The sequence below is a fragment of the Lepisma saccharinum genome, chromosome 3, assembly GCF_977018435.1.
Source record: "Lepisma saccharinum chromosome 3, izLepSacc3.1, whole genome shotgun sequence".
Lineage (NCBI taxonomy): Eukaryota > Metazoa > Arthropoda > Insecta > Zygentoma > Lepismatidae > Lepisma > Lepisma saccharinum.
Genome location: NC_139231.1, coordinates 79,821,062 through 79,844,491, shown reverse-complemented (window position 1 = coordinate 79,844,491; position 23,430 = coordinate 79,821,062). Strand labels below are relative to the sequence as shown.

General features: G+C 41.1%; 1 protein-coding gene across 12 annotated transcripts in view; it reads left to right on the top strand.

Moving 5' to 3' along the window:
• hth (Meis homeobox homothorax) overlaps nucleotides 1-23,430 on the top strand; it is a 493,174-nt gene that overhangs the window by 178,338 nt on the left and 291,406 nt on the right. For all 12 annotated transcript variants that reach the window (XM_083118885.1, XM_083118892.1, XM_083118883.1 and 9 more), the window contains one exon: nucleotides 17,838-17,973. In XM_083118885.1, coding sequence (XP_082975011.1) covers nucleotides 17,838-17,973 — 136 coding nt within the window. The remainder of the gene's footprint in view (nucleotides 1-17,837; nucleotides 17,974-23,430) is intronic.

Sequence of the window (23,430 nt, the reverse complement as noted above, 5' to 3'; positions counted from 1 at the left end):
GCTGTTCTGAGTTATCAAATGGCTGTTTTTAATATACTGCAGATGTACACGAAACCCGTGACTGCACTGTAGATATCACAAGTGTATATCTGTTATATTTTTTATGAAATTCTAATTCTGTAGTTTTCTACATCAAGTTGGCCAAATTACAGGTTAAATTGGTGAAAGTTGCTAAAATTATACAGAAATGTGCATTATTGTATTCATCGATGGTGAAACGAAAAGGAAAATTCTAGTAGTGCACAGGGACATACTGTTATTCACAAAATTGTATAATCTTACAGGATTATTAAAAAAAACTAGCCCATGTTAATGAGTGTCGTCTGAAACTTTTTTGTAAATATAATAATTTTTCACATAATCACATATACTATGTAAATTTCGAAAGTGTTTATATTGTATCTATGGAAACAGTTTATCCTAGTGGATAGTGTAGCACCTGTTACTTTGTGGTGCTTGTAATACAGTTCCTTTAATTACAGCGGGTCTACTGTTTTGCCGTTCACTGGAATATTTGGCGAAGGAACAGCCATTGATTATAATGTCTAGAATAGCGTAACAATTGAATGATTCAAACTGTGACCAGCATTTGTTGCGCACAAAGCAAGTGCGGTATATAGTTCGGTATATAAGTTCTGTAGGATTAGGCTGGTTAGATCATGTAGAGATGATGAAGATAAAAGGCTGGAAAACGAAGATTATGATAATTGAATCTTAAATGTGGGAGACCAAGGTTTACCAAGGACAGTAACTCACCACCATACGGAGATATGTAAAACATGCACTAGGACCAAAGAAGGTTCTTCGTGAAGTCACGAGTTCGAATCAAAAGTGTCCTGTAAGGTTCTTATCGTTGACATCTAACAGAATGCGTTTGGAACATCTGTCTAGCAACTAATTTGCATCTTCTGGTCTGACCGGTACATCCATCACCGTCATAATCAGCTGCCTCTGCGATGTTCAGCTTGCACATTCTTCTTCTACCACATCCTGCCGTAGATCATTCAGATGGTCACTGGTGGTCGTTGTCTTCAGAGGACACCTTGTACATTCGATGCTGCGAAATGTGAAATTTAATATAGCCTATAGGTATAACTGTGTCGGAGATGAAGTGGGTGTTATTTTAGAAGCTGTAGGAAACTTAGGACTTGTGCGAGTTCGAAAGAAGGATATTTGGCCAACATCCTCAGCTAGAGGAGTGTGGAAGAATGAATGAGCGAGAAAGGGAGGAGACGAGGTAGTGAGGAAGACAGAAGAAGAGGAGAAGAGGTAGTGAGGAAGAGATAATAATGGAGAGGAGTTAGGGTAGGGAAAGTAAGGTAGACAAGGGCTAGTGAGGGGGAGAGAAAGGCAGACAGGGGCCGTGAGGAATAGAGAAAGGTGGACAGGGTGTTGTAGTGAGTGAAAGACAAACATATAGCAGTTCGTTTGCAACCAGCTGTAAATTTTACCATGCCAAATGGTTCTAGCCATAAGCGACAGCAGCTCCGTGAGACTTGGGGCAAAAAAATGCATGGGTGGGGGAGAGAGAGACCAAATTATATATATTCTGCTGACGAGGTGCGTCCCTGAGCATGTGCTGTTCATTGTGAGTGCAAACAAGGTGTTTTTTTCTTTCACGCGCCATAATCGTCGCTGAAACAAAAACCGTCCACTAGAGTCTTCAGTGGACGAGGAAATCCAACAACCATAATGCTTCCTGCTTGTCCGGGTGACGAGTTGCATTTGTGAACTGACAGGATAATCGTGAGTGTCACCAATCGACAAACACGTGATCTAGCCAATGATTTCGTTCATTAAAAAGTATGTAGATGGGCTCTTCTTCACAGATATCCCACTGCTCTGCATCGAAGATAGCCTCTAACTTTCCGGTAACTTAACAATAGTTTGCTTGGTACACTATGTAGATATTACAGGAGGGGTGTGGATCGAATGATTCTGAGTAAATTATTGTGAGTTTAAAAATGCATTGTTGAAGGATTCACAAATTTCTTGGACACCATGTTAAACAGAATTTGTCCGAGAGACAGTTGTTTGTCACAATCACAACAATTGCATCATTGAAAAGAGTAGAATATCAATTGTTGAGGCATTGTTGACACAAGCCGAACGATTCAATAATGAAATTGGACGCCAGTCTGTGAGAGTTCACTCACTTCTTCAACAACTGCGAACTGCTGAAAGTCATGTTCATTTTATTCATATATTCATTGTTGAAGGATTGTTGCCACCCAACAGAAGGATTCAACAATGTTGCTGGACGCCGTACGAAACAGAACTTATATGATGCTAGACATTATTAACATCTATTAACTGCTGAAAGTTTTCGTCACTTTCGTTTTCAGTGGAACTTTTAAGGCACCCCCAATGCATTCGTAATCCTTCAGCATTTCAGCGCATACACGTAAAGATGTACTGGGTGCGATATGAATAGTCCGTGTTATGTGCTTGCCTCCTTATCAAGGGAAAGTTGTTAGGCAAAGCGGTGGGCGGGAAGCCAGTACATAACATTTCTGCGGGTTTACAAGCGGTCAGACAGGATAAAACCTGAAATTCCCCCGACTTGGCTGATAAACAAGTCATCGGCGCGGGTAAAGAAAACAAGTTTATGCAGTTTTTACATAATGCTATTATACTATTGCTCTTCGTAATGCAGAGGATAGTTTTGCATTCATGGTAACAGTTCCAGTTGGGTTCCATATTCTAGCTATTTCTGTCACTATGACGTAGAGAGCCACCGCATTTATAAATAAGGTGTTTGCCAAAGATTCTTGGTTCGATTCCCCGTCTGGGTAGTGTCCCTGCATCCATGTCTTTCATCTAATCATCGTTCATCAATCATCATCATAAAATAGGACTCATACTCATAGCACATGAATGGAAAAAAATCGTTGTTTTCTTTTTATGCAGAAACGTTCGGGCTGTCTTCTGGGAAATTGCTCAAACGCCAATCTCTCTTCGACGTAATGCATCCTGGAAACTCATTTCGTGCAGGCTAACGGCGCTCTGGCGGTTCGATCTATAGCCAGTGTGATCCTATATGTGTTTTTTCTGTTCTGACTTGACGATGCCTGTTTGTGATTGTCTCGAAAAGTCTCCCGCATTGAACACAGCATATAGCCGATCAGTATATATTTATTCATATATTTTACATTCTAAATTCTCAATCGAGACAACACATTTGGACAGTTACCTCTCGGTCTAAGTCTCTGGGATTCGGGTTTCAGCAAGTAAACATTACGAGTTGCTTTTAGTGATGTTATTTCAAAGACTGCAACAAAAAGTCCACCACCGCTTGCCTTCACCACAACACTCGTGCTTTCCTGATCCGGTGTGCCTCGGCACGGGGCTTACGAAATGGAACGGAAGTTGCCTCCAAAAGGTTGGGGGTGTGCACTCCGGGACACTTCCGGTACGCGCTGGTCTACACTAGCGACACCTGGCTTTTGAGAAAAATCACCCCCATTGCCCGTTGTTCTGCCTTCTCCCTCCCTGTAACTTTCCCCGAAGCTTTTTGCCTTGTAAAAAAAAAAAAGTGGGGAGGAAGGTTGTCCGGCTTTCCAGAGCCGAAGCACGTGATGCCTAGGAGCCTTTCTTGTGCGTTTCCTTCTTTCGTTTCAAAATTGAACTTGTTATTTCCATATGAAGAACTATCAGTCGTTGCGAACACAGTAACAAGCTGTGCAGTAACTTTTTGGAACGAAGAAAGTAATACTGTTTTCGTAGTAACTTAAACCGAAGCCATTTCCGTTCCAAAGTAACTATCGTCCTTACAGAAGCCTCATAGATACTCCAGTGTTTATGGCTTGACTTAACCCTGGGTGTATTGCGTAGAGGCGCAAAACCAAAAATTCTATTCGCAGTTTGAGACTTGTCACTGTTAATGTTGAAAGATCTGTAGCCCAGAATTTTCTATTGAAAACTATTGGCCCTGTAGCTTTTAAACTATTACAACTAACCACTATTCAAATGTAAACGTATTTCCTTGAATTCTCCATAGACATTTCTAAACAGATCTATTTTAAATTTACCTATACGTGTGCGTTCAGTTTTGAAAGGGTAGTTTCAAACAGAAGGCAAAGTGTCCAAAGCCAAACCACTGTGCCTGTGTTACCTGAAGTGACTTGGAGGTGCAGCGTACAGTCACCGGCATAAAATGGGACACCTAGGTCCTGAACCTTTGCCTACCTCTACGGCCATAGCAGAACATCCTGTTTAAAAGTTGCCTTATCGCCAAAGAGGTAGGCAACTCATTGCAGGGGAGCCAGTATTTCAGGATGTAGTTGTCCCATTTATATTGCCGGTCGGTGTACATGATAGCCTTCCAACATGCTGTCGATTTGTAAACAAAGGGCCTCTGGTTTGATTCCCGGTGAGCTTATATTTCGGTTATCTAAGTCGTATTAAACCCATTTACACTGTAGTCCTGTTCCAGTAACCCCCTACCCGTGTATGAAATAGTTGATAGCCACCTCTCCCCAATATCCAAACATTTCTGTAATTATCCAGAGAACACTGAAGGAGAAAGTAGGAGAATGTACCAATGTTTGTTGCAAAGACTTCACGAAAGTATTCGACGCTGTCGTGCACACCTAAGCGAAGATTGGCGTTCTAGCTGCTTCGCGCTAAGCGCTCTGGGCACAGCAGGTGGATGCATTTCTACGTGTGTGCGCGTGAGATTTATGCGAGCAGGCAAGCGACTCGGCCTGAGAGACGAGCGTGGGCGGGGCCTTAGCATTTATTGAAGTTAATATGATGCTTTGGAATCGCTTGTGCGCCAATCGCGTGCCGAAGTGCAGCGGCCGTTGCCATGGTAACCCGAGGCTTCCTCTTCTTTTTTTCTCCCTCTACCTTTTTTTTGCCCCCACCTCCTCTTTTCCTACCTTTTCGCCCAGGTGAGTAACTATTCAGCTGGTCACGTGGTTCACAGCGCCCGAGGCCGATGATGATGCAGTCAGCGGATGCGAAGCTCTTTTTCGAAATCGACAGTCTCCTGTTTATGGACGCTTTCGGGCTCGGTTCTACGTGCGGTTTTAGTGCGCGACACCGAGGAGTATTATGGCGCGATACAATCTTCCTCATAAGGCGCTATTTGAGCGTAATTTATGACCACATCTGCCCGACGATTTCGCCCGGATATTAGCAGTTTGTAGAAGTCCTTGCCTTTTCATTCCATCTTGTTGCAGTTAAGCGTGGCAGGATTTTATTGATTTGCCTCGTTTCGTTTGACAAGTTGACGTGCTGAGGGCACCCTTGGTGGCGTAGTGGTTAGTGCAGCGTGTGGGAAGCTAGAGATCCTTAGGTATACCTGAGCGCATCGTGGAAGTTTTATTCCATTTGTTATTTCATCTGTATTGCCATCACTTTAGAAAATCTGAATCAAATGTAATTGCATAATAAACGCCAAGGTGTCAAACACAAATGCAATACGATATAAGCGAATAAGCACTACAAAAGAATACCTATCGGCTAGGCACATATCTACAACTATATTTCGGGAGGGGTCCGAACCAAATGTCTCACATGTAATAATAATAATAAAGTTAATAAGATTAATACATCTAATAATAATAATAATAATAAAATAGGTCAATTATTAATAAGTATTAGTATCAACTGAGCAGGTAAAAATATGATATAAGAATGTATGCATAATAACAGCATTCATTGTCTTGCTTATATTAGTTAAGGTCACTAAAATTTGTATAAAAACAGTTATTCTATCAAAGAAATTATTGTCAACTTTTTAAACGGATTATTTATTCAATAAAAATACCAAACAGGCTGGTAAAAAGTAAAGTCCCCGATCATTATTTTTAAACGTATTCATTGTAATTATTTTCGCATAAATTTTCGCAGGCACTGTCAGTGCAGAAAACTGAATAATCACAATATAATCCTTTATTTATGTAAGTTCTGTGGGAACAGATAAACTTCATATTATGCGACACTAAATAAGTGTTTCGCTAATATAATTTTGGACTTTGAATGTCTTTCGGGGGTCCAAACCCCCTGGACTGCCTCTTCAAATAGGTATTTTCCTACTGTGGAATATGCACGGCAAACGAATCTACGTCAAGCACCACCTCGCTCTCGTCCAGATTTCACTTAAAATCTGTCATTTAAATTCGATCCTTTTTCGCTATATTTTCTATTCGGAGGCCCCTTGTTTTCGCTGACGTACGTGTGTGTGGCGGAGGAGGGCAGAGGGAGGGGTTGCAAAGTTGCTTCCCCACAAAATAAAGCTACAAAAGGAGAAAAGGTGTGCACTTCCGAGCGGAAGGCGAGAGCTGGCAAAAATCGGAGGGTGAAAAATGCTCAGTCATCTTCCGCCCAACAAGGAGCTGATTCACAAAAGAGGCGCCGGTCTCACCACATTTGCTTCAAATCATTCGAACTGACTCAAAGTTTTGCAACGTATGCAGTTTGTACAAATTAACTGTTTTGAGAATATCCACTACATGTAAGAATTTTGCCTTCGCTCTAGGACCATCACCAGTGACCTTCTTTGAAACGTTCTCCTTGTACCCAGATAAGCTAATCGGGACTGGACCTACAGTTTAAAATTAGATTCGAACCACTGTGCAATGTGATTCAACCGGGCATCGAACCCGGGACCCCTTGATTACAAGGTTACAACGTTACCACTACGCCATCACCACAATGACCTTATGGATTCGATGTTGTCCTGATCACTTTAACTGCTGCATCCCTTGGAAAACATGCTAGTTCATTTTAGAGAATCCATAAATCACGGATGAATACGTATAATTAGATACGTGCCAGTTATATTCGAAGGAATTTTGTTGTAGCTGACAGCTTGCCATTCGTTGGTTTTTCCATTCCTTTTCCTCAATTCCAACTTTGGAGGGGATTTCTGAAGCAATTGCAGAATTGAACATCCATCAATATTGGACACGCCATTGATTGGCTCTGACGTTCTTGATGAAAATAGAACCTTTCTGTTACGTTCCTTCTGCAGGGAAAGCAGCATGCTTGCAATTGTGCGTTTAATACACAAACTTGGTTTATTGCCTAAATGTAAACTCATTGCCACCCCACAATAATTCAAAGCTAAGTAGAATGCACAAATATATAGTGACAGGTAGACAGTTTTTATTGGTATTGAGCAGGCTCCTTACAGCAACGGTAAACTCCCCCCTCCCTACAGGTGAGGTATTTCTGCAGGGGGTCGTAAAACCCTTTGAAAGTACTCTGTGAAAGCAACTTTCTCTTCAACTCCTATTTTCCAGTAGACGCACCTCCTCCCCGAACGGAAAAGTGACACCTCTAATGAGCTACGGGTGCATCAGCGGGACAAAAGGAAGAAGCAGGTAACTGTCTCCCACCACCTCCCCGTGTCTTCGGGGAGACCAAATGACAAACGAAAGTCACCTCGGAGTAGCAGTAAAACCTGGCTGGAGGCGAGTTAATGGTCCTCCTGCTATGAATGGTTTATTGTGGAATTGGGCTTTTGCAAGTTTCATTCTTCTGAGCTCGGAATGGAAGAAAAGGAGGGAGAGAAGTGACGGACAGGTCTTTGTTTCCCTCATGTTCTGGTCCTTCCAATTCTCCGCGACGTTGCCAAACGTCAGAAGTGTTGTTTTCTGGTTTTGAACTGTGGCTGAAGTTAACGATTTTCAGTTATGGAACATCGTGATGATGGAGGAGAGGAAAAGGTATTCTAAAATTCCTTGCAATGTACTCGAAACAACTGACAAACTCGGAAAATTGTTTTTGGTTTGAAAGTCTTTATACAGTGGAGTTTCCCCGTCCAACGATTTAGCGCTGATAAGTAGAACGTCAGATAGAACAGGTGATAAAGTATAATCCTTCTCATAAAGTGATCTGCAACCATCTACGGTTAGAGATCGGTTAGTTCACATGAACTCTCCAGCCTAACTATTACCTATTGCGGGGGGAGGGGGGGGGGCAGGAAAAGGTATTTAAAGTCCTTGCCTTGACTCATGCTTACCAAACAGGTCGGTAGGTGCCAGGGCTTGTGTACCTGGAGATTAGGCCTTCTCGAAAAAGGTATTTAAAGTAATCCTTCTCATCCTTTACCAAATTGGTCCAGACATTATCTTTATACATCGTGATTGTTCTGAATTTGTTGCCGCCGCTGTAGACTGTTCCCATACTTTGGCACATCCTGTGTGTACCCTTCCTCCGTTTATTTAAGCTAGTAAATGTGAGAGCGAATGGTTTTGCAACGAAATGGTGAAATAGACTTATCTAAAATCTGATTTTCATTCACGAATTCCAAACTCATGAGACTTTCGCTAGTTTTCTACACATGCTGTGCATGGATAAACGCGTTGCGTGTGGAGAACAAACTTGGACGATTCCGACCTAACTTATTTTTTATGACACATGCATATTACCAATTAACAAATGTTCGTCTTATTATTATATAACTAAAAGGTAAACTTTAGCAATAACCCCTTGAGACCCCATTATCAAGCAGCTTCGCAAATATCCTCTGGAGACTGGGTCGACAATGAAATTTGTTCTTCCTATGATCGAACGCAAAAACCCTTCGCACAAAAGATCACTGTGAAGTAAGTGGTGGAAAGAATCGAACCAAGTTTTTCTTTGGCCTTACGGAACATCATTGTTCTCCAGCCAGTTTGGCAGACTTGAAATTAAAAATAAAAGAAACGAAGAACAATCTTGTAAGATATATATCTGTCCATTGAAGTGCAAAATCATCACCTCATTAGTGGAGGCTTCAAGTAGGGGAGGGAAGAAGAGAAAAAGGAACGTGATGCATTGTCTGCACCGAATCGGAAAGCAAGACACTCCAAGGTCGAAAGTAATCTTGTCACCATGGTCTTTCCGGAGTCAGCCTTGAGAGAATGGCGTGCAGACAGAGAACAAACAACATGCCTCGGTTGCAGGCAGTACTAATGCGATGTACAGGCACATGTCTGTAGCATTGTCTCGTCCCTCACGAACCCGTTCCATCAACGTTGCTTTCTGCCGAGTCTACGTCAGTCTGTCTTGGGTAGGTTCGAGTCTACGACGGTCGGTCTTGGGTATGTTCGAGTCTATGGCACTTTTTGCCTAATCGCGAAGATGAGGATGAGTGATGATATGATCTCAGTAGTGAAGGGACACTCACAAATAACCCTCATGTCTAGTCCGTAATTCGAACCCGGAATCCCTGGCTACGTAACCGACCGTGCTAAGTACTCCACCACGAAGGTCGGCAGAGTAGGTTCGAGTCTATGCCACTTGAGCTTGGGCAGGTTCGAGCCTACGACAATGTTGGTCTGTCACACTTCCGTAGATAGCAATACTGCAGAGAAGTGAAATCAGCGAACGTTTGCACGATGGTATTAAGTCTGTAATATAAGAGACGCTCGAACAATTAAACAAATCCTACGACATGAGCACCATCTTGGTGTAGAATAATTTACTACAGTTGGCAACATAAAGTCATAAACAACCTTTGCATTCAATGTCTGCCTTCTATAATTTCCCCCAAATTATATCAATTGAACGCTGTGGTAACCATAAGCAATTATTCGCCAGATTTTGTTTGTCAATTTTGGATTTGATCCACCAGTTCTAAAGTTCGATTCGAACCCATGAACTATTTTCTCTGGGAGAGATCGCGTGATAATTGAATCAATGAACAGCGGGACAAGTGAGGTGTGTGAGCGATGTGGTGCGTAATTGGCATGGTGCTATCGGCCCCTCCAACAGATACGCCAAGGACTTTTTCGCAAAAAATAATTCTTACCCGGCTTGCCTCCCTCCCCACACCCAGCGAGAACGAATTCAATCCAAGAATGTTTCCAAAACCCTGTACATTTGGCAACGCAGCGCACGTCGGGGACCATGGCAGTTGTACGTCAGTGCAGCGTGGTGTTGTTGATTTATAGCCCCCTGACCTTGTTAAGATCTCTCTCTCTTTTTCTCTTCCCCTCCTCCCCCTTCCCCCATTCTCCTACACTTCATGGTGTAGCAAGTAGACGAAAATGAGGTTTTTACAACTGGCACCCACACCGTAAATATATATGGCTTTCAATGGGTGGTTTATTAGGGGCAGTTTGGTTCTTGTGACAGCCAACAGGCCTTGGTCAAGTATGACCCTCTGGAGTTGCCTCGTTTTTCTGTAATCGTGCAAGAATGAGGGGAGAAAAATTATCGCACCAGAATTCGGTACGCACTGAGTTTTCCTTTCCGGCGACAGAGAGTGCAACGGTCGTTGAAGAAAGAGGGAGGGGAAGGAGGAAGATAATTGTCAACATAATTTATGATGCCGGTTTGCAGTTGTTGATGTGGAGTTTGTTAGCAATTAAACAACCAGTTATTTTGTTTTCCAAGTTATGAATAGCTGTCGATTACCGTTGCTAGTAGTGCAAGGAGATAATTTTATTGCACCGTATAAGTGTATATCATTTAGTGTGTTTGTATTGGCACCTTATATGCGAAAAAAAACTATAGTTTGCACAGTTAGGGTGATGGCACGACGTAATAGTACCAGGCATGTGGTTCCAGCAAAAACCTACCTTGATTTGTACATTAACCTCATACATATTGGTTCATTATTATTATTATTTCGTTTGCATCTTTAGTTACTGAATGGAGCAACTTTTCGCTCTAGGCACATTGAAAGCATAATGCTGACTGACATTTGAGTATTGACTTGGTTATTTTACGACTATTGAAAAAGTGATAGTGCGTACCCATCTTATTATGAAGTAATCCTTTTAAATATATCAAGAAAAACAGGAGCCGAAAGTAAAAGAGGGAAAGGAAGAAGGAGGATGAAAAATATAGAGAAAGAAAAAGGAAGTAGATAGGAGAAAAATATGAAACAGAGAGGGAAAACATGAAGAGAGAGAGAGAGAGAGAGAGAGAGAGAGGAATAAGATAAATAATTGAGTAAAGAAGGGACTGAAAAAGAGAGATGAAGCCATGATCACTGAACAGGGCAGAACTGAAGATATTTCGCCACCGTCGAGGCTTCTCATTTCCTCGTGTTCATATTAATATAATTGTAAATATATGAACGTATGTATATATTGGTCCTGGAGGAAGTTAAATTTTCTGTAGAACGCGCGTCCAATGCATGTGCAATAACAATTCAGGAAAAATAATAATTAAAGAAAATCAGTGTAGATTAAGGACTAACCGTCAAACAGGAGATATTGTGATTGCGTGTGTGAGTTTCTTATATAAACTTTAATCTAGGAATCCCCCTCCCACACCGAAAGGCAATGAATTTTAAGAATTATTTCACCCAATGGTTAGTGCATATCTTGGTCGTGAATCCTACATTGAACACGTTATGGTGAATGCTGTTATTGAAAGCATTGTTTTTTTTAAATGTCACTTAACGTTTTTCAAGGTCACGCATGTTGTGGATAAAATTAAAGGATTGTCTGAAGCTTTGTTAATGACATGTTGCGAGGAGCGATTGCAGAATTATCCGCCCTTCCCCGGTTTGTAGTTTTTCCGTCTCTTGTGATATGGAATAAAGTTTTCAGTGCCCTAACATCGGCAGGCAAAGCTGAATAGTTTTAGTTCTGGAAACATGGAAATTATATTCAAGTTTTTTATTACACTAAAATAAAATTCCTTCTCCGTGACAGCAATAAAACAGCTAGGACGTTAGGGGATCCAGGTGCGAGTCCCTGCCTGGACATGTGTTCAATTTCATCATACCGGTAATTATAACCACCGTCGCGATTAGCCAAAAGTCTCAGAAAAACGACACCAATTAAGAAAAATCAATCAATCAGTCCAAAACATGTATAGATAAACGAATGTTCTCTGCGTTGAAACAGGCCCGAAGCCAGAACTTTATTTCGGGGGGCTCATCACTTATCAGCAGCCGCCATCTAAAGGCGAAAGGGTGGGGGGGGGGGGTGAAGATGAATTTCTCAGTACGGTATATTACAACTTATTTATTCCTGTTAAGGAAGTAAAATTAATTAGCACTCAGGCACATATCTAGAAATATATATCAAGAGGTGGGTGGGGGGGTCCGAACCAAGTGTCTCAAAATAATAATAATGTTTAAATTAAAATAATTATACCTATATTAAATTAATTAAATATAATTATAATTAATACTAGTATTATTTAAAATATCCGAATTATATTATATTTTTATTACCTGAATAGGCAAAAAGACGGTTTAAGGATAGTGATGTAACAGCACGTATTCATTATCTAGCGTACGCATAGCTAAGGTCGAAAAAAATTATACAAAAAACAGCCCTGAGAAGGAAATTAATGTCAAATAGATAAGGAATTGAATATTTATTGAATGTCAAAAAATGAGTTAGATCCAGTTAACGAAAAGTAAAGTTCCTGGTAATATGCTATGCATAGTATTGTAAGTAGTAACAGATCTTGCATAAATCTTCTTTGGTACTATCATTCAAAGTCGTATGATCCCAATATAATCCTTGCTTTCCAATTAGTTCGGCTGAAATAAGCTACCCTCGATTTAACAACAAGTATATTTTCATAATTTAATTTTAGTTATTTGAATATTTTCATTATTTACTTTTAGTACTTAGTCTTTCGGGGGCGGGGTCCGGACCCCCCTGGACCCTCTAAATACGTCCTTGTTAGCACTATACACTATTTTATATCAGGTATTTGTAGAATTTCAGGGGTGGCTTCAGCCCCCTAGCCATTCCCCAGACTACGCGCCTGCTCCGAAATATACGTTTTTGTGAACTCCCTGCCCCTTGCCCCTGCATTAATGAAAATAATACTATCTGCGGGAATATGCATTACATTCTGTGTATACCGAGCAGCATTCACTTTCTTACGTCTATTTAACAAGCGAGAACTTGAACTTTTTGACGGTTTGTATACTCCGCGGGATGGAAACGGTAATGGATACCTCGGCTATTTTCATCGAATGTCACGGGTTAATTCGGTATAGGATAAGCAAAGGTTAACAAAAGGCGCCTGTCAAAGGCTGGAATGCGGCTCAGTCGTTTACTCGCTCTCAAACCATGATGTAAAGGGAAACCTCGCTACAAAGACGCAAGAGGAATTGGGGGGAGGGGAGGGGCGGCATGCTCTGTGCTCATGTTGGTAATAACGAGGTCAAAGGTACTTGCTGCATGTGTGAGAGACCGGCGGGAGTAGCCTGGAGGTGGGGGAGCTTTGTGTGTTTGCCCTGTCGTAATCCTTGCAATTGATTCCGACGGCCCGGCACTTCTATAATTACTGTGCGCTCCTGTGCCACGCTTTGTAAACAGCCATAAACCTTTCAAGCCTTTGTACATAAAATGCACACATTCATGCACAATGTTATACATTTTTTTAAACCACCAGGCAAAGCTGATTCTGTGTGCGAGTCTCTCCCCTACTTTGTTGCAAGACTTTGCCCTGGACCTCCTCTCCTGCAAGAATCGCATACAGTAAAACTTCGTTGATTCGTCATTCTTGTTTCGGTTTCTTAACATGGGTGGCGCTGGTCTTGTGTTTGCCTTTGCGTTGCTTTATAGCAACAAAGAAGGACAAATGCACGGCCTTTTGTGGGATTCGAATGAAGATTTATTTGTAGAGCATCTAAATCCGTGGCGATACATTTCCGCAATTCTTATTAAAAATACTACCGGTGTATATGTACTACAAGGCAATACCAATCCGTTGAGAATGCTCTGGTTTTGTTTTCAGTTGTTCAGCAATGACGTAACAACCACGTGATTTACAGAGCTTCCGGACTGCCACTGAGAGTTCTCAATTCTTTCGTAAGATGTCATGCTTTTCGGTACGATTATTTGTCTAATAAAAACAGGACATTTGATTAATTTGACATAAGCCCAGGTATATTATATAATATATTACAACGTATCTTGCTTGACTATGATTAGCCACTTACTGCGTGTAAGTAGGAAACTATAGCTATCTTACAATTGCAATATTGAACATTCATGAGCACAGAAGCTTCATGTTTAACCTGTGCGATTCTATGGTACAGACACATTAATTGTTGTAAATAACCAAGGAAATAACACGTCGTGCAAGAATTATGTAAAAACTTGCTGTCGTATGTTTACGCCAGAAGTTGAGAAATCAAAGAAGCCACGTGGATTCTTCATCCAAGATAGCCATAAGTTCACAGAATATTGTTTATCCACGATCCCGTTGATTGCTGCGAACTTATTGACCACACCACCGAAAATCACACTTTTGCTGAAGCAACTTTTCTGCGCCTTGGGGATGTACCATATTTCCAAAGAAAATAATAAAACATCATGCAGCAAACAAACTGTATTCCACTTTACAGCAGATGCTTTAGTCTTTGGGCTCCTGCCCGAAGTAATATTACCTCTTAACGGTTGTATAAAGTCGTCGCCACCTCCTGGCCTGGTAGGTGTGAACGATAATTAACTCGAACCCTCCCGGGCTGTTTCAGAAACAAATCCATTGGAGGCAGTGCAACTGTGAAGCATGAACACTGTCTGGGGTCACGAAAAGCATTATGATCTGAAGAATGAAATGGATTCTGGGGTGGGCGGCTGATGGAAAATTCTGCAGCGTGGAGCGGTGGAAAGGATCCCGATAGGAAGGAACAGTGTAGACATCTCAGGAATTTTGTGAATGGATCTAGGCAGGTTTTCGTCTCGCTCCAGAGGTGTCGTGAAACCTTGATTAATCCGATAAGATGAGAATTAAAGTCGTGCAGCTGACATTTTCAGGTATTGAGAGCACTGCCATCAAAGTTATTTATATTTTTCAAGTTTACTTCCTTGCGCATGCACTTTACGAACAGTATATATCGTTCAATGAACAGGCTTTACCTGCAACGTCAGGAATAACTATCTTCGAATATGTAGCTTTGGTAGCCTTTACTCGTTGCTAACAGAGCGAGCTTTGGTACTCCACACTTTGCTAACGGGACGAGCTTGGGTAATTTTTACCCATGTGGAGCCTATCTTAGGATACCACAGAAACGATTTTCTTCGAGGAACTGATTTCTCTTCGTGCGCGAGACTGCCGATTCCTTTATACTTGGATTTGCCTGACCTGCAAGTCGAGGAAACGTCAGCTACGTGTAAAGAAAGTGTGAAGACCTCTTTCAACAGTTAATACATGGTCCATTCATTTCCGGGATTTGCCTTGAGTATATCGAAAAAAAGGCTATTCGCAGGACAGGATTTTTATGACGGCCAGTTGGTACCACTGTTCGCAGATGAGACTGGAAGCCTTGCCACATGCAGTTCCCCCCGGATTCATGATAACGAGCCATTAGCCGCGACCGAGAGTAATTAAAAAAACAGGAGAGGGGGAGGGGGGGGGTTGAACGAAGGTGGGAAAAGTAGGAAAGACGCAATAACGTTTTGGGCGGGGAAGAGAGCAAGCAAGTTGCAGTCGCGGTTATTGAGACAATGATGCGGTCTGCACGAAGGTTCTTGCGTTGACTGCCAGTATGTTGGGAATTGGGGGGAAGAACTGTTACATTTCGATTTCCAGGCCTATAGTTAACGTGTTCCCTGGCACGCCCTTGTATGTATCTATCTGGCAACATATCGCCCACTCCCACGCTCGCCACTTTTCGGTGGTCACACACGCCTGCTTCGGCAACCCCGAACGTAGATTCGTTTCTACAGGGCAGTCAGTGTTGCCAGAAACTCCTGAGATTCGTCAATTCATTGATTCTCAGTTACATTAGTGCCACTTGCCAGCAGTGTCTCAAAAAATCCTGTAAAAGTCCAGTAACTGGTAACGCGCTACTACTTCGGGACTTGCGTTAGTAACACTTTAGTTTTTCGGAAACCAATATTACATGAGTTACTTTACCTGTGTCATCTTCATAAGTTCAGAATTAGAGAATTTATTTGCCAGGACGAAACATGCTTTGTTGTGTTGTTCTCAACTTGGCATGTACAGTTGCACTGGGAAAAAAGTACTACAGGGATACATTCTTGTTAAATGTTGTTGTTGTTTTATTATTATTATTATTATTATTATTATTATTAAAGTAAAGTTAACGCGTAACTTCTTTTTCTTTGTGAGTAACTTATCCAACTCGTGGCCGGAGATTGGATAAGTTAACATCAGAGAATTGTTTGAACGACACTTTAAAATAAGTTTTTTCTGGTGTGATCGAATATCCAGTCCAATCTTCTCCCTATATTTTTACCAATGCGATTACACGAACTATGCAAATATGCGACGTTGACCTCATCGGCTGGTTCTGACTCGGATATTCGTCATTAGGTCACCAATGTGCAGGTAATTTCAGACCTGCTTGAACATGAATTTACGCAGATTCCGTTCTGTTTGTATTCTCCCTTTCGTCGCTTTACTAATTTTTCATGATTAATCGTGATTGGTCAATCGGTTGATGAAATATAATTCAAATAAACTCGATTCTTACTTCGGAATTCTAAACCCTTCCAGATGGTCGTGAAAAGCGGAGATGGGAGTCGATGTGACCTAAACAGTTCTTGTGTGAAGCAAATTCGGAAGAAGCCGTAGTAAATACCGCTGAAAAGTAACAGTGATATATAGTTCTTGGCTTCATCTGTCTCCTTATACTACAAATTAGGGAACGAGTTCCCTTGCGTCGAGACCACAGTTGGAAACCCTGCAATCCGTGCAGGTCTAAGTAAAGTATCGTGTTCGGCGAGTCCAATGCAGAAGGTTGGGGAGCGCACAAGATCCCGAGGGATGATCGGGATATAATAGGGAAAGTGTATGACGCTAATAGCAGGGAGGAGTGTCTCTTAAAATCTCCAGCATATATGTACACGCACACACATATACCGCATAGATCTTCCACCCTCTGCTTTGTTGGCGCTCTGCGGTGTGACGCTGGTCGTATCAGTTTTCACGACCAATAATAAAAGCAACAGCCACACCAAGAGCTTTTTTTTCGTGGCACTGTTGTGTCGACAAGGGACCAACCACTCGCTCCTCTGAGGACCAGTGTTGCCGATTTGCTAGCATTTTAGCTGGCTGGCTAAAAAACATGGCAAACGTCTAAATTATGTCCTAGGCCAGATTCAATATCCATCCAGTCTCTAGTATCACATCATTGTAACAAATGTCGTCTGTGTAGTTCTCAAAACACGACACACTTGATCTCGTTGGAAGGCATTAACCACATTTCTGATTCAATTGTCTTCGGAAATCTCTAGTTTCCAAGAATCACGGCGATAGCCTATTCTAAATTATAAAAGGTTAACAACGAAATCTTACGGTAGGAAAACATGGTACACATTGGGCATTGACGTTAGTTATTGTTAACTGCAAAGTGAAGGAAACTTTAGTACATATCGAATATTAGCTTCAGTTTTCAGAAAAGCACCAAGGTATGGGAAAACTTTAGATTTCTTGAGAGCTTCTGGATAATCTCCATATGATTACATTGAACGTTGTTGAGGCATTTGATAAAGAACTTATGCCTTGAGACAAGTGAGTACCAAAGTTTCCACAAACTCATGGTTTTGTTTTATCGCTCTCTGAAAATAATGTTCGAAAAGTTTCCGTAAGCTCATGTCTTGTCGAAAACTGAAAAAAAAAATCGATGAGCACCAAAGTCCTCGTAAGCTTACGATTTGTTGATACCTACGGCTATGTTATAATCTATTTAATTTGTCTAGACAACGACACATGCAGTCTACGGCAAAACAATATTTTTCTGAATATTGTAAGAAGAAAAATGAAAACTTATTCAATTCTGAAAGTAAATTTTCGAAAAGGTTAGTCGGTAAGAACCTTAATGCATTTTGTCAAGGCTTTACGTGTTAATTCTAAACCTTTTCTGTTATACAGAATATGACGTGTGACTTCATACAAAACGAAGAGTGCACGCAGTAACTAACGAATGTTTCTCTCCATTTCAGCGGCCCCCGTCGTCCTCCTTGTCTTACACGGGCCAGGGAAACGACGATGTTAGGTCCCCTGGCTCCGGCGGGACCCCTGGGCCCCTCTCGCAACAGCCTAGTTCCCAGCAGAGCGCCGACAACAACAGCGAAGCAGGTGAGTGGTGTTCCATTACTATTATGGTGTCAAGCATTTCTCTTACTGGTGTCATTTGTCATTTTTTATATTTCGTTTATGGCTGGACGAGATGAATCAGAAGTCGTTGTCAACGTGAGTCAGTGAGTGTTGTCCCGTTTTCGGATTTTTAATTATTTTTTTTTTTCGTTCCATGGTATAAAAGTAGGTTGAATTGTTTCTTGCTGTACACATTGAAAATCATATTATTCTGTTCAAATTTGAAGTAAACGTCTCCTTAGATTTTTTTTTGTTGACACCTGCATCAAACCATAAACGTATACCAAAGTTAAACAAAACCTGTGGTTTGTTGAAAAATGAAGGCAGCGTTCATTCTTTAAGAAAGTTCGTGGATTGTTGGTATTTGAAGCAAAAGATCAGCGTGTGTCAATGTTCCCACATTCTCGTCTCATTTTTTTTACTGAAGGAAGTATGCATTGTGTACCGATAGCTCCTGGTTCGTTTATAAATAGGGAGCGGATTTTTAATTGCTAAAACACCGAAAGATGTTATTTTTTATGTTCTAAAACAGTTGAAATGTGTGGCTAAAAGATACAAGATAAAAGTGGGAGCAGAACGTTAGATACTTTTGCATTAAATTCATTACAATGACCGACAAAGCACATTTCCAAATTGTCCATTGAACAATTGTTATATCTGAACAATGTATTTTATTTCGAAAACGTAATTTCCACATCACACTTACTCAGACGTGCACACTTACGCCATCAATATCACCTACACGTTCACTCAGAACCTGAGCAACTTTACGCAGTTTCTAGTACCCTGTGCTTTCTTGTCGAACCGATTCCGGAATTTTTCTGTAAGCACTTGCATGCGTGTCCCTGATAGGCAGTGCTCGATAAATTTTCTTCAAATCTAGGCGCCAGCTGTCAAAATCAGGCGCCAGGAAACCACATACTAGCAATTGTGCATACTACAGTATGTTTCAAACAGTATGTTTCAAAAGTCGCGCAATCCAAACTTTGAAAATGTATATCATTAAAATCGTAAGAGATTTACACCGGGTTTTCTGCACTAAACTAATCCTGTAGGCTATCACTGGGTTCATAAATTTATGTTAACATTTATCTAAATAAAAGCAATTACATTGTTTTAAAAACCATTGTTGATTTGCTGAAAACTTCTGAGAACTGATTTTCAACAATAAATACCAACTCAAACAATTTGTGGGATCTTGTTGGTGTTTCACTGGTTGTAAAACAGTTGCTTTGTGAGGTACAGCAGAAGCAGGGCATTTTTATTGAAAAACCTCTTGCACATGAGTGTAAGAATGAGTAGTAAAATACTTTTCAGCAATGCACACGCACTGCTCCAATGAATACGCCATGCTGAATCAATTAAAAAAAACAGGCACGGTAGCGTCGAAAGTGAGCGAAGAGAATTCAATGTAACCAGGGGCTGCCTAGGATTCTCTCAAGAGTCCAATTTCGGCACAAAATCTTGATTTACGATTTTTCACGTAAATGTATAGACACATGTTGCATGCGACTGTTGGCAATATTTCGACCTGCTAGTGTTGCCATATACGGAGATATGTCCCCAAAATGGCACTTTTCAGTCAATCCATAAAATCGCCAGTTAAAACATTCATCAAATGTTGCACATGACCAATATTGTTCGCAAATGACGGAAAGCAGCATTCAATTTTTTCCAGAAATGAACTTCCTGAGTAAGAAAAATATGTAAGAAATTATCGAAGGGTCATAATTAGACATTTGATGACTAATGTCTGCTTTCCGTCAGTTATTAATTTATATAATTTTCTGTACGGAGTGAACTGATAATTTTAAGCATTGAAAAATATATCAATGGATGAGGCTTTATAATGCAGAAAACCCGGTGTAAATATCTCTTACGGTTTTCATGATATACATTTCCAAAGTTTGGATGTGCGACTTTTGAAACACACTGTATAAGATGCTGAGCATCACGGTATTCAAAACATCGCTAAATTATTTGATAAAGCAGGAAATGGGGTGTTGGGGGACAAAGGGTAAGAAATTGTTACAGACTCTGGAATGTTCACAACGTTGATAAAAAAAAAATCATTTGCTAACTTACGCTGTACTGCAATTTGAACTTAGAATCATCAAAATTTCGTACATATTACAGCAAAAGATCACAGTCGCAAGGCTGAAATTTTTAGTCGCCATGGCGACCGGGATTTTTCGAGCCCTGCTGATAGGATAGGATAGTAATTTACTAATTTTCCATGCGTTTCGTTTTTTTTTTATGCATGAACTCCTGTATGTTATTTTCCCTAGAAATGTGTGTTTTATGCGTTAAAGGCTAAATTATGCATTTTTATATGAATTAAGACTTTGCAAATTACATTTCAACCATATGGTCGGCATCGGCACTCCTACCGGCTTTTTCCTTTATTTTACTTCGTTCTTGTGCCACTTTTTGGCCAATTTGCGAAGATGGGCATGAGTGATGATATGGTGAAATTGATGAATGGACACTCACGAACATCCATGCCCAGGCCAGGATTCGAACCCGAGACCCCTGGTGTCGTATCGCGCCGGCTTTGGCCGACTTCCAAAGCAACAGAAAAAAATGTGTTTTTTACCTAAAAATCGACCTATTTATAAGTACGAACCAAAATCGTAAATTTCCTACCTCCTGTGGATTCCAATAAGGGAATTTTTTTTTTTAGAAAAAATGATTGTGATGCGACTTCTGGAGATACTGACACACACATCTTTTACGCTGGTCTGAATAGAATTTGCAATCAGGTCTTATTTTTAGAAGAGCAGAAGACTCGTTCAAGTTGTTTCGTGTTATTCAGTGTCGATGCGCATTTGTTCACCACGCGATAACACTGCGTTGTCCTACTGTTTAGCAGGTGACCAGGAAGCGAAGACGAGGTTAATTATTTTGCAGTCAGCGCGTCCTGGCGTATGAATTACGATATTTTATTACATGACATGGGCGCTCCTTACATACACGCCTCATTCACTCCATCTCGCTTTTTTCTACCTCGTCTTTCGTCACGAACGTGTGTAGTCAACAGCTGTTCATAGTCGTGTGTGACGACACTCTTGTGAAGGCGGGACCGAGGCATCGGAAACCGTAATGTTTATAAATAATGCATTGTTATAATCGGCAGTACTTTCTCCTCCCCGTGCATTTTTTTTAGCTGTTGGCAGTGTGCGGAAAGTCCAGAGCCATCAAGTCTGTTGTTTCCAGGTTTAATTCCAGGATCTCCCACGCGCGGCGCTGCTGTTCCGCGTACCGGTTGCAGCTATCAATTATAGCGATGCAGCCACGAGTGGGCCGCGGAGGCTGTATTTTCACGTCGTTTCTGCAGAAAATTACATACTGACACCCTCCCCCCAACGTACACACCGTCCCATCCCCACCTCTTTCTCATTCTGGTAACAGTTGAGAAAGCAACAGGAAGATTACGTAGTTCTCCCTTCCCCGCTGCGAAGTTTAGTTGATTGTCTTTTGTTGCAATCATCGACCTCTTGTTTTTTTTTTTCGCCTCTCCACCACCGTGAGTCTTGATTGTCTGCCACAATGTTTCGTGGGGATGAGAATTCATTAGCATATGTTGATTGCACGTCGGTTCCTTTAATGTTTTGAGGCACATGTTATTGCCTTTTCGTTATTTTTTTAAAAATTATAACACAGTGCAAATAGCAATTACTGATCCACCGCCTGAAAGCGGTGGCGGTAGTGTCGAATGTTTGAACTATGGGGAAGCCTGAAGTTCACACATTTACCTAGATACAGATACAGGATGTCCAAAAATATGTTTTTGATAATTAGGATAATTTATTTAGAAATACATTCAAGTGTCTTAATACAATATATGTTCAAAAACTTTCAAAATTTACTATTCATTATTTTTTCTAAACTGTTTCCATGATAAATGCGTAATATTTATGCAGCAAATTTATTATTTCTCGACTCCTTATCATTCCGTCGGTCGGTTATGTCTGCTGACACTGTAACACGGTGCTAAGTGATAGGAGCCGACTAGCCACAGAAAATAATGTAGCACTACTCCTCAGTGATGCTATTTAGTATTTTATCTAATTTATGTCGCACATTTGGCTGATGTGATGATGAGAATAAGTTCTGATTGAATGGAACTGATGAAGGATTGACCACCGATTTGATTGTGTTCGTTCCTTTATGCATTTTGTAAATTTTCCATTCATCCTCATCGTCGTGATTAACTTAGAGGACGAAAAGTGACGTGAAAATAACAACAAAGGGAAGGCTACTACAATTTCCAATATTACAAAGCAGGCCGTGTCTTGATTTGATTTCCTGTTATTCTGGCAGGGACGTTTCCGTCGATATGCTTGCATGAGTGGCTCTTGAAGGCGTCTTAAGCATGGTACTGATCACATCACATCCAGTACGGCCAAGATGTGGATTGTGTGGAGTCTTTCCTGCTGGTACGGTGCAATGCACAGGGCACAGACTTACATTCATTTTCCAATGTAGCTTCTTTAATATCTGTTTTAAGGTTACACTTTAAGGCTGGACACACACTGAGACGGAAGTTGAAGAATGTGCAAGATAGCACTTGATAACAGGTGCATTTCTAATGCTGAGGCTTACTAATGCTGGAGCGGCGCGAAGTAGAGAAAGTTATTTGTAAGGATATTGTAACATGCGGTTACACATTCTAACAATGCCTTTTTTGTTTAATATGGGGAAAATGTAAGTTCTAAGTTAATGCATAAAATATTGACAGTTCTCTGAAAGCGATTAATTTTAAGCGTCTGAAAAGCAGTAAATATAATATATTTGGAGGCGAATAATCTCGCCTCTCTCAGCTTCCGTCTCAGTGGGCGAGCCTACATTCGATTACATAGATTTTTCTCAATGACTCTTCCGCTCCGCTCTTCTCTTCTTCACGCCTTTTCCGCTTCAGTGGGCGCACAGCTTTTGCAAGCTGGGTATTATTTTTCTCTGTTCCTCTTCGCGTCGCGTTCATCCTCATTCTCAATTTTGTCCCAAGTTGTTACTGTTGCCGCGAATGAATTGGCGTTTTCAGCCAGTCAGTAATATAATGAGGATGGACAGGATCGCGCAAACTCGTCTTTCTTTTTTATCGGCTTTTACGAGACTCGCATCAAAACAGTGTGTAAATCACAAACAACGTTACGCTCCCCTCCCCCCCCCCTACTTTCGCTACAACGGACGGAGCTACCGGAGGTTCTGATGTATGATGGGACACCATAATTCTTCCCTGCCTGACGGTGGGTTCCATTTACATGTATCGTCAGGAGCTGTAAAGGAGAGTAATTTATAACTCTGGTCCGGGGTCTTAAATGGTACGGAGGATGAATGGAAAATGGGTGGACTCACTGCGCCGGTCGTATGAATGACTGTGATCCACGGCAGGTCTTGGTTTCACGACTCCCCCCATTCATTTCTTCCAAATGCTCA